The sequence below is a fragment of the Peromyscus maniculatus genome, chromosome 13 (genome assembly GCF_049852395.1).
Source record: "Peromyscus maniculatus bairdii isolate BWxNUB_F1_BW_parent chromosome 13, HU_Pman_BW_mat_3.1, whole genome shotgun sequence".
NCBI classification, from domain to species: domain Eukaryota; kingdom Metazoa; phylum Chordata; class Mammalia; order Rodentia; family Cricetidae; genus Peromyscus; species Peromyscus maniculatus.
This window is the reverse complement of record NC_134864.1, coordinates 11918617-11930901: the sequence shown is the minus strand read 5'-3', so window position 1 is coordinate 11930901 and position 12285 is coordinate 11918617. Positions and strand designations below refer to the sequence as shown.

General features: G+C 54.5%; 1 protein-coding gene across 1 annotated transcript; it reads right to left on the bottom strand.

Annotated features, from left to right (window-relative positions):
- Positions 1-262: 262 nt before the first annotated feature.
- On the bottom strand, positions 263-12072 carry Bok (BCL2 family apoptosis regulator BOK). Its single transcript, XM_006989585.4, has 5 exons — positions 11741-12072; positions 10919-11170; positions 8289-8417; positions 1722-1885; positions 263-1021 (listed from the first exon to the last, which is right to left on the bottom strand). Exons 2-5 carry the CDS (start codon positions 11139-11141, stop codon positions 896-898), a joined length of 642 nt encoding a protein of 213 aa, XP_006989647.1. The 5' UTR covers positions 11142-11170; positions 11741-12072; the 3' UTR covers positions 263-895.
- Positions 12073-12285: the final 213 nt, after the last annotated feature.

Below are 12285 nucleotides of genomic sequence, written 5' to 3'. Positions count from 1 at the left end.
GTCGCAGCTCCATCAGACTGTGCACAGCCTACCCGTTCCCAGCTTTTGTGTGTGTGACTGTGTTTCTTCTTCATTCCCTCACAGCCTCTAGTTAGGCTTTGTGTCCAAAGCCGCTCAGGACACAGTAGTTAGAGGAGGAGGAGGTTAGACTTCGGGTACACCATGAAGGACTGGGCTTCCCGAGTCTTGAGTTCTTGGAGGTCCCAGCAGGACATGTTTAGCAGTCCCATGAGGACAGATACAAAGAAATCAGAGTAGGGTCTCACACTCCTCTGGGTAGAACTTTATTGGGGTCCAACTTGTGCAGACCACCTCATCACAGGATCTCTTGTTCATTGGTCAGGTGAACTAGCCTGGATCCCTACACCCCTGGCCCCTGCCACAGGGGACCCATTGTGAGTTAGGGACACCTTCTTCATCTAGACATAGCCTAAGCAGCAGCACAGGAGCCTTCTGCTCTGCCTTTAGGGACAGTAAGCATCCCTGGCTCCTCCTGCATTAGCCAGAGTCACCTTCAGATCAGATGTACAGGACCCACTTCCCACAAGGACTGAGGCCAGCTCATGTCCTGGGAAGGCCCCTTCCTGGGGTGGGGCCTGGGACACCAAGTGAAAGTGTTCCCCGGTCCCTTTCTCCAGGGCTGGGCACTGACCCTGGCTTTCTGGTAGGAGTTCCCAGAGAAGAGCTCCAGCAGACACTGAAGCCAGCTCCAGACTCTGAGACAGCCTTCTCCACTCACCCCTCCCGGAGGCCAGGGTCCACAAAGGAATGGGGTTGGGACAGGGCCCGAGGGACTGGATGCTCCCAATGTGAGGGAGGGAGGTGCTTTGCAGGCTGTGGGCCCCTTGGGTTGGGCCCAGGGGCTCTAGGAGTGGCCCCTGCCCTGGTGGGCAGCTCATCTCTCTGGCAGCAACAGGAAAAATACAGCCTTCAGGAAGCGGCCAAAACTGCAGAGTGTGGCCACCAGCCAGTGGGAGCGGAAGCCAGGCTCTGTGCTGACCACACACTTGAGGACATCAGTCTGGGAGGAAAAAGGGACAGTTAGCAAAGCCAGTCAACCCCAGGTTCCTAGTACCTTGCTCTGGAAAACTGTCTCATCAAATCACAAAGGGAACATACAAAGCTGCTTGAGAAAGGAGGCCGTAGCCCATCTGGACCAAAACTTGAGCAGGACACCTAAGAGTTGGGGGAAGGTCTCGAATCAGACGTCCTTGCCTACCCATTTTATTGGTGAAACCGGGCTTCTGGATGGAGCCCATCCTCCATGCCCAGCATCTTTGGTTTGGCCAACCACGTAGGCAGTCAGGCATGGAGACTAGGAGGGTCTGTCTGTCCTGACACCCACCCCTCTAGGTCTTGCTTCTTGAGAATGGAGAAAAGTGGGGCTCCCAAGAGGAAAGTGAAATACTTAGGGCAGTACTGAAATCTCCCTGTGAGGGGGCCTGAGTCCTGTCTCTGAGAAACTGTTGGCCTCTTTCTGCCAGGCACCTCCCGGGAGCAGCAGGGAGACAATTCTGGGCCTGGGATCCTGTCAGTGCCGGCACAAAAGAGCCAGCACCTGCCTGCGTCTCAGAGCAACCCCGAGTCCCGAAGCCCTTGCCCGCAGCCCCCACCTTCCACCCCACTCCACCCTTCTGTCCCCACACTAACACTCCAGTGCTTACCACACCACGCCCCTCCCAACACCCCACCCCCACATCCCCGCTGATGCTAAGGCTCACCCATCCGCCACGCCTCCGAAGCCAGGTCGCCAAGGTCTTGCGCACAAACTCCCCCAGGCAGTCGACCAGGGCATGAACCATGGCAGGCTGAGCCTGCCGAACACAGTCCACCGCTAGCCCCGCAGCCACCGAGTACAGGGACACGACCTTGCCCCATGTGATGCCTGTAGGGAGATAGTTGCTGATCAGACCCAAACCGGTGTCCAGCCCATAGGGTACCATGAAAAGCTGAGCTTCTCCGAGCTGCTTTCCTGCCCGCCATCAGCCGGTGACGGGTAACGGCTGTGGAGCCGGGACCCTCCCTGCAGGCCACCACCACAGCAGGGCCACTTGGTCAGATGTACTGGTGCGGCTTGGCCATCATCGCCAGCAAGTCAGATTTTCTCTCTAAGCCTGTTCTCATGTAGATGGAGGTTCCTAGCCTCTGGGGCATACCTGCCGGAGCCTCGGAGGAGACCAGCCTTACCCACACCTGAGAGAGGTGTCCACAGGAAAGCCCTGCAGCTCAGCACAGTGGGGCTGGACTGACTCAGAACTGGGTGAGGAAAACAGCAGGCAACTTCAAGGGTGTGTCCCACCCTGTTTTGTCTGCTACTCTGAACCCTGATACCAGGGCAGGAGGTCAGGGCCTATCCCATACTTGCTTTATCAAAAAGCCACGGCCCACAGGAAGACTTCCCTAGATCACTGACCCGCCGGGAGGCGTAACTAAAAGCTTGAAGTAAGATAGATGAGCAACACGTTGGGGGTCACATGCAGCACCTTAACATCGAGGAATTCAAGGGCTGGGGAGATGGCCCAGTAGTTAAAAGTATTTGCTATGCGAGCCTGAGACCCAGAGTTCAGATCCCCATAACCCATATAAAGGCTGGGTGGGTGTGCCAGCCCACGCTCCCCAGTTCTGGACTTGGAAGACCAGAGCAAGCTGGTTAGCAAGACTCGCCCTATCAGCAAGCGCTGGATATGACTGAGAAATCCTGCCTCAGGAAATTAGACTACTGAGGATAATGCCCAGCGGCAACCTTGAGTCTCCATATGGATGTGCCCACAGACATGCAAAACGTGTATACACACATGAAAATGGAAAAAATACAGGAAGTCCTGGCATGACCGCAGCATCTTTGGGGCAGAGGCAGGAGGATCAGAAATGAGTTCAGTCCAGGTCATACCCAGCTGCATACAGTTATCTCCAAAGGTGGAGCTGGAGATATGGCTCAGTAGTTAAAGAGGTTATATTGCTCTTCCAGAGAACCAAGTTCAGTTCCCAGGACCCACAGTAAGCGGCTCACGACTGCCCGTGACTCCAGCTCCAGGGAAAGGAAGCCTCTGACCTCCAAGTCAGACCTGAACACACATGTACATATCCACACACAGGAACAGACACATACACATAATGAAAAAACATTTTAAATGTATCACTTACATTTAAACATTAAAATATAAAATATAAGTATTACAATAATTATATAATTAGCAGTATAAATATTTTTAAATGCTATTAAAATATCAAAAATAAAACAAATCAGCTGGGCATGGTGTGTGCGCCTTTAATTCCAGCAGTCAGAAGGCAGAGGCAGGCGGATCTACAGAGCGAGTTCCAGGACAGCCAGCACTACACAGAGAAACCCTGTCTCAAAAAAAACCCAAACTAAAGAAATGAATTAATAAATTCAAATAAATCTTTGAGAAAGCGGGGGTAGGTGTGGTAGCGTGGCCCTGTAATATCAGGAAGCTGAGGCCAAATGATCTGGAGATTGGAGGTGGGGGGGCAAAAAAAGTACAAATAACACATTAAGCATTTGAAGAAATAAAATCTACTTCCCCTTGTTAACAGCATAAGAGGATACATTAGAACAAGATGTAGCTGTGGTCCTGCTATGTTAAAAAGCTCCAGGGGCTGAGGAGACAGTCAAGTGTTTGCTATGCTAATGTGAACACCTGAGTTCAGATCCCCAGCACCCATATAAAAAGCCAGGCATGCTGGCACGCGCCTGTAACCCCAGTGCTGGCATCAAAGAGATGAGGCCGGGATGATGCAGACAGGAGGATCCTTAAGGCTTATTGGCCAGCCAGCCTAGTCATTATGACCTCCAAGTTCAGTGAGAGACTGTCTCAAAAAATAATTGAAAGATAACTACTAAAGAAGATACTCATCATTAACCTCTGACCTACACACACAAGCATCTGCACCCACATGCTTGTGCACACATACACACCCTGGGAAAGACGAGGTAAGTGTTCAGGTAACTGCTGTTCTCAGCTTTGCTGGGGAAGGCAGTTGGAGAGCATTTGACGAGACCCGAAAAGCACACACAGCTTAGCCCCAGGCCCTGTGAGACGCTAACCTAAGAGTAGCCTGTATAGACTGTGAAATTCCCCTCAACCCACCTTCACACAGCACTCAGAATAACCTCTTACCAATGCATGCGTCAGCACACAGATGTTCACCACGGTACCACTCACAATAGCCACAAAGGAAAAACTAGATGCTCCTTAGCAAACTGCTGGGATCCTGCAACGGCGCTATTATACAGCCAACAGCAAGAGTGAGGTTCTGATGACTGCCCCCGCACAGCAAGGGAAAAGAACCAGACACAAAAAGGGCACAAATACTGTGCCAGTCCACCTATAGAAAACACAGAACAGGTACACCCACGGAGTGAAAAATGATTCACAGGGGTCTGGGGGCGAGGGACAGAGTGTGACTGCTGATAGTCTGTCCTCAGGATTAGGACAAACAGCATTCTGAATGTGCTAAATGCCACCAAGTCTGACATTTAATGTAGCTAAATGTACAGTACACAGATGTTTCCTCAATAAAAGGGAATGGGAGAGAGAGAAAACAAAACAAAAACCCTGAAATCAGCCGGTGCCACACATCTGCTTCTAACTCCCCCGTAAGAGTGACTTGCTGTCTCTTCCAGACTAAACCCGAGTCTGAAATCCCAGCTGAGCTCCACTCTGGCATCAGTGGCACCCATATCACCGGCAGGACACAGCCCTAGTGCTCGGCCTGCTGAGCACCCTCAGCCAGAAGGTTCCCGCTCAGGGCCAGTGGGAACAGCGCCGGTGGCCAGGCCTTGGTGCCAGTCACATTATCACAGGGTGCTCTGCTGTGAGCTGTGCCCTTGATGTGATGGAGAATTAACGTGTCACCCGCAGAGTGCCCCAGTCCGTCACAAGAACTGAGGAAACTTAATGTCCTGTTAAACAGTTAAACGTCTTTAATCCCAGCACTTGGGAGGCAGAGGCAGGTGGATCTCTGTGAGTATGAGGTCAGTCTGGCCTACAAAGCAAGTTCCAGGACGGCCAAGGCTACACAGAGCAATCCCTGTCTCGAAAAATAAAAACAAACAAACAAACAAAAACAGTGCACTCCATGGGGTGATGACATTCCCAGCAGAAGTGGCCGGAGAAGATGGTGTCCAAGACACGTTTTGGGGAGCTCCTGCTTCCCTTGGGCTCTCATATATTCACAGTCTAATTCTGGAACATTTATTTAAATTTTTTTTGGGGGGGGCAGGGGGTTATTTGATTTTTGAGACAAGGTCTCTCTATTATATACCTCTGGCTATCCTGGAACTTATGGTATAGACCAGGCTGGCCTCAAACTCAGAGATTCACCTGCTTCTGCCTCCAGAGAGCTAGGATTAAAGGCGTACACCACCACACCCAGCCTGATTGATTTATTTTTAATGTGTATGGGTGTTTTGTCTGCATGTAAAGTCTGTGCACCACATACATGCTATGCCCAAGGAGACCAGAAGAGGGCTCAGATAGCCTAGAATAGGATAGAACTTGAGTTATAGCTGGCTGTAAGCTGCCATGCGGTTGCTGGGAATTGAACTCAGGTCCTCTGGAAAAGAAGTAGATGCTCTGAACCATCTCTCCAGCCCCTATAATTCCAGAACATCTTATCTCTCCAGGAGAAACCCCATAGCCACTGGCCATCATACCCCGATTCCCCATAGCCTCCAGGCAACTTCGAATCTGCTTTGTTATAGTTAACATATTCTGCACATCTCTCACAGATGGAATTTGTGTCTGGCACATTTAAGGTTCATCTGAACTGCACTCCTCTTCATGGCTGACCAATATTCCACATCCACTTGTCAATTAATGGATGAATGGATAGTTGCTACTTTTGGCTGTGTAAATAATGCTGCTGGGAACATACACTGGCAAGCTTCTCTGAAGGCATGGGTTTTATTTCTGTTAGGTACACATCTAGTCGTAGATTTGGTGAGTCATATGGAAACACCAGGCTTCACCGTTTGAGGACCTGCCAGGCTGTTTTCCAGAGCAGCCATGCTTCACATGTGTCCCACCAGCTGTGGGTAAAGGCTGAGTTCCCCACATCCTCATCAACACTGTGCTTGTCTGGCACCCTAGTAAGCATGAAGCCATTCTGGCACACACAACAATGACTGTCGATGCTCATCATCTCATGTGTGTGTCTGTCAAGTCTGCTGGGGCTTTCTGTCCTCCAGTGAGACGTGACCCCCCTGCGTTCCCATGGCCTCTCTTCCCCCACCTCCTGCCCCCCCCCCAGCTTGGAGACAGACACTTAAGCGGCCACCCATGGTTGGCGTCAGCTGGGAAGGGCTCTGTTTCCCCCAGAGGGTCTCCCAGAGCCAGTGCCTCTCTGGTCTGCCTCCATGCTCAGGGTGGGCTTGCACCCGGCAGGGATGGTGGACAGGGGGGTAAGGTTACTCTGACCTCTCCCCAGGTCCCACTCACGACCACCCAGGACCCCAGTCCCTTTCTCCGGCTCACACCTACCCCTAAGGGAGGCCCAGCCTCTCCTGGCTTCGCTGAAGCCATCAGCAGATGAGATCTGCAGCCTCAGCAGCGAAGTTCCTTATAAATCCAGCCATCCCTGGCTCGTAAACCAGCCTGCTTGACAGCTTGGAGACAGACACCCTGGCGGCCACCCATGGCTGGCGTCAGCGGCAAAGCTCCAGAGAGGGCAAGGGTGCTCCTCCGCCCAAAACGGCTGGCTGCTGGCTGCTGGCTGCTGGCTCCCACCAGGTGCCTGCAGGTTACCCTCAAGGAAGGGACTGGAGCTGGCACATTAACTCCTAGTAGTTTCTCCTACCCCCCATTCCACAGCCCTTCTCCGCCTCTCCCACTCCACCCACCCACCCACTCACTTCCCACAGCCCACTCCCCTGGCCCTGCATTTTTCAGTACACAAGCCACACTGGCTGACCCCGATCTGTCATCTGATGCTCCAGAAGCTGGCCTGCCCCCCCCCACACACTCCTAGGCAAAGACCACATGGATCTGGCCTGAGAGACACATGTGGACAACAAGGTGTCTAAGCAAGCAGGGTTCTAAGGAAAGAGCCTGGCACAGGAGGGTTTGGGGAGATGCGTCTGGCAGGCCCCTGCAAACCTGGGACAGTGTATAAAAGGCAAGCAGCACTCACGGAACCTGAGGCGGCGGCAGGAGCTAAGAGGAGTTAAGCCTTGCCTAACACTCACTTCTGGAGCAGAGATGGAAGGCCCTGGGAGAGCCCCAGATAAGCGTCTCCTAAAGTTCCCCACCCACAACCAGGCACACTCGTAGACTCTTAGGGATGCTCTTTTTTTTTTTTTTTTTTTTTTAAATGTCCCACGTGGATCCAGCTGTGGCAATTCAAGGACCATGGTCACCAAAAGCCCAGGATAATGCTGCTGCGGTCCTGCAGAGAGTCACCGCCCCAGCCAATGCTGGACCACCGTCAAGTGGCAGGCCTGTGTCAACAGCCCTCAGAATGGCCAGCGGCAGTAATTATTGAGTAACCTCGATAATAGTAAAGATACACATAAACAAGGATCACCCAGCCACTCCCATTAACCAAGAAGCACAACTCTGCATCGCTGTTACACCTGCATTCCCTTCTCCCATTAGTCACCTCAATTCCATCATAATAACTTATTACATATGTAACTCCTAACTCTATTAAAATATCCACCAACAAAACTCCCAACACCACCCAACGAGGCCCTCAAGTCTCAGGGTATTCCTCCAGCCACAGCAGCTGTATGCCCAGTGGGATGGCTCAGAAGGTCAAGGCACCTAGAGCCAGGCCTGAGACTTGAACTCGGTATCATGATGAAAGAGAGCCAACTCCCAAAAGCTGTCCCCTGACCTCGACACACGTGCCGTGGTTCAGTGCATGAGCATGCGCAGATGCATGTGCATGCACACACACCAAATAAAAACATAATAAAAAACAGCTGAGTGTGGTGGTACACACCTTGAACCCCAGCACTCAGGAGGCAGAGGCGGGAGGATCTCTGAGTTCGAGGCCAGCCTGGTCTACAGAGTTCCAGGACAGCAAGGTCTACACAAAGGCTGGCAGCACCATGCACTGCTTTCTGAGCCAGCTCTTGGCCAGGCTGGTCTGCCACACAGTTCAGAACAGCCCAAAGTGCCAGGAGGCTTGTATGATGGCAGTGACTTGGAACCCACAGAGCTGTGTCAGAAGACCCCAAGAATTTTCTATCCCTGTAAGCCTGCCTGATCCACAAATGTTGAGCCCCCTCCCAGAGGTGCCTTGAGGAAACGGGCCGGACCTACCTGCCGAGAAGATGTGGCCAGCCACAGCAAGGAAGGCGTCGGTCACCACGGGCTCAGACTGAAGAGAGATGTGCAGTTGCCGAGCCACATTTCGGTATACACTGGGGCGAATCTGCTCCAGCTCATCCCCTGTATGGGCACACGGTGGGTCAGGTCCTCTCACACCATAGCACTGACCAAGACTCAATCCCACACTGGATCCACCTGACCTCACTTGACCTCCAAGCTAACACCTTTCCCTTCACGCTGCCCCCCCCATTCCCCACTTAACCTGTTTGACCCCCACCCCCTCGCCTTATCTTACTTCATTTGACTCTTCCCAACCTTGGCCCCGTGAACAAAGAGACTGGGGGAGGCTGTGGAACCTCCAGCCCCCTAAGGCAAGCTGGCTAGGCCAGTAGGGCAGGAATCCAGAATCCTGCAGTGGTGATGGGCAGTGTCTGCCCAGTGACTCACTGCAGGGCAGACAGGCTGATGAGCAGGTGGATGGGCCGAGCAGGAGGAGGCACCAGGCAGGAAGGCAGGACCCAGCATGGAGAGGGGCTTGGCTGGAAGGACCACAGGTATGTAGTCACCCACCGCTGCCTCACAGAATTGTCCTGACCCAGGCACTAGCATCATTGGTAATGGCTCAGTGAACTGACTTAGGCTGAACCAAGGCCCTGGGACAATGGTACCACCCACATGCCAACAGGGGCTCCTGGTGCCAAATGGGTGTGTTTTTATATGGTACTACATCAGCCCAGCCTCGGCTGGGCCAAGGAGGATGCCTGCCCGTCCCACCTGGCCCCCTGGGCAGCGGTGCCCTTGGCAGCCTCGTGCATGCACAGGGGAAGATGATGCCGGGAATTCCGCACAGCCTCTGATTGGGTGTCCCCGGCCCAGCCACTTCCCCAGCCAAAGCAAACAGGGAAATGCTGCTGCTGCCTGTCCTGTCCCAGCGATAAGGGCGCCCACGTCATCCCTGAGGCCAGCTGTGCTCTATCTAATTAATTAAGATCTGGAACCCGGTAGAATCAGGAGGAGGGGCCAGGGGTTGAAGAGATGGTATGGAAATTCCCAAGGCTGGCCTGGATGTTGCCAAGGATAACCCCCCCCCCCGGGGGGGGGGGGCTCTGGAGACTGACCCCAGGAGACTGCTCAGGGATACAAGCTGGGCTGCTTCCTGTTTGTGGCTGGGGTCATGCTGGGGGGTCAGGGAGCTATAACTAAGCTTACTTAGAAAAATTCACCCTGAATACTCATGACAGCCCCAAACACAACCCAAACAAGAAAATACTGGGATTCAAGTTCTCTCCCTCTGTTGTCTAGAAGGGTCTGAACCCCTGAGTGTAGAAACAGGAGGACTGAGTGATGGAAAAAACGCCTTAGTGTTACTGAGTACTCAGAGGGCTACTGCTGAGCACAAGGCTTTGCACCTGCCGCTTTCCACAGGCCAGTGGTCAAGCCTGAGGACCTGCCTCAGCCATAAGGACTGAGAAGACAGAGTTTGAGTGGGTCAGACCCAAGGCAAGACGTCCTGCCACACCAGTGCCCTCGGGGCTCTCAGAGGCCAACATGTCTTTTCTCCAGTCTGGTCTCCTTCTCTGATGAGTCGACCTAGCCTAAGCCCTTCACTCATCCTTTGCACACACCTAGAGATAGCTCCCCTCCATCCCTGCACGGCCCTCCTGGGAGTCCAACTCGGGCCCGAGGGACTCTGCCTCTCTCACTCTTGGGAGGGCCAGGTCTACACAGCCCGTGTTCCTTGAGGTCTTCACAGCACAAAGATGCAGGACCTATATAAAATAGCATGTGTGCGTACCTCATCTCCCAGGAAGCCAGGTCTTACAGGGCCCCCTCCAACCAAAAGAGAGCACACTCTCACATTTGTTTGATCTCTGCTATTTACCACCACCCCCCTTCCCTTGCACGGCCCCAGGACAGCCCCAGACCGCAGTCTGGCTCTGGTAAGGTGAACTGTCCAGTATCAACGTTTGCCTATCCTTCCCTCTCACGCGTCCAAGCCTTAGAGGAGCTAAGGAGAGCCACTGAGCTATGTGTGACCCACAAAACAGTGTCCCAGATGTCCTTCAAGAAGGCCCTGGGGGGGCCTTCCCATCAAGGGAAACAGCAGTGGGTGTCGGATCTCAGCCAATAACTGAAAGGCCTATTTTCCAAAACAAACATTGGGACACGTGGTCCCACAAAGGATTTTTTAGTCCAGCAGAGTACAAGGGTCACAATAAAGTTTAGCTGCTAAAATATTACGCTTCCAGAGCTTTCTGTAGTTTATGACAAGAATGTCTGTGATCTGGCCTAAACAGGCAAGGGGGGTTAGGGGTGGGGGACCTGGCAAAGGAGCTAGCAAGCAGGCAAGCCTGGGAGAGAACAGAGGAGCACCAACCTGGGTGGCCTATCCTGCACCCTCACCATTCCAGACAGATTTGGGCTCCCACGCACGCCTCCTCTTTACTCCAAAGGGAGGGTGAGGTGCAGAGCCAAAGAGGGGCTGAACATGTCTGGAGAAGGGAATGTCGGTGCAGAACAGCTGTACCCCACACCCGGACACACAGCGGACAGGCCCGTCAACCAGCTATGGGGGGGGGAGGGGGGCGCTGGGATCGTAGCTGCCGGTGACCCACACTCACCCAGGCGCAGCAGCACGGTGCACACCTCCGCTAGGCGTCCTCCAGGGGCAGGCGAAGCACGCTCTGGTGCGCTCCAGGAGAGGCCGGCGCGCAAAAGCCGCGCGTGCACGTACTCCCGGCCTAGCGCCTTGGCCTGGGCCACCAGCTCCTTGTCTGTGGGCGAGCGATCAAAGGCGTCCATGATCTCCGCAGCAAAGACAGAAGAGCGCCGCAGCACCTCCATGGCCGAAGCGCAGGCGAGCGGAACCACACCTACGACAGACAAAGCACAGCCGGACGGCCTCCAGCCAAGTGGGGAAGGATCGCCCGCCAGGCGGGGAGACCTGGAGGCGCGGCGCGAGGCACAGCGGTCCCCACCGCGTGCGCCCCGGTCCAGCGCCGATCCAAAGCTCACAGAGGCGGTCGGCTGGGCACCGCCCTCAAAAAGGGCCAGTTTCGGGTAGCCTCTCGTTTTGCACCCCAAGCCTTTAAAAAATACAGTGTCACGTTCTTTTAGGTTCTAGTTTAAATCACGCAGTTCCCAGCAGTGGTCAAGGGTTGGAAGCCCCGCGGGAAAATGGCGATAGGTTCTGTGGTCACAGAGGACCAGTTTGGGGTCGACGGAGGATGCAAAGCAGCCTGCTGCAACTAGGCGACAAAAAGGACCCCGGGGGCTCCTCCCGGCCGGGAAATCAACTCCCAAGGAAAGCTCCAAACGGCGCGGCAATCCCTGGGCTCTAAAGCCACGCACCTGCGCACCCCGCAGGGCGGGTGTTTGTCCCCGGTGTCGCCGTTCCCATGGTGCTACATCCAGGGGACAGATGCCACGCCCGCCCGACTCACCTCTCCGGCCGCATGGCGCGCGGGGCGGCTGTGGAGTTCTGGTTTCAGGACCCGCTGGCCGCTGTCTCCGCCGGTCGAGACCCTTCCATTCAAACCCGCGAACGCGCGCCCCGCCCCAGCGCCCGCCCCGTCCACGCCCGAGCCGAAGCACAGGCTCCGCGGGTCTTCCCGCGCTCGCAGAAGTCCTGGTCTCGAGGGCTGCGGGAGGCGTACCGCGCGGACTCCCCGCAGGCGGCCGGCCAAGCCTAGGGCTTCGCCTTCTAAGGAAACGGCAACCCCCGGGGGTGGAGCCGCAGCCCAGCTCTGCCCAGCGCCTCCCCGGCTTAAGGAAGGCCAACACAAGTTCTCGGGATGCGCCCGGGAACGCAGCCAGGCTGGAGCTGTCCCGACAGGCAGCGCGAAGAACATCCAGCCCTGACACCAACCCACTGGGGCGCACCGAGTTCCATTTTAGAATTGGCTGACTTATCTTTTCCTTAGTGCCTTGTAGAGGTTCCTTATAGATTCTGGATTCTTGCAGTTCTAGGGGATCCGATGCCCTCTTC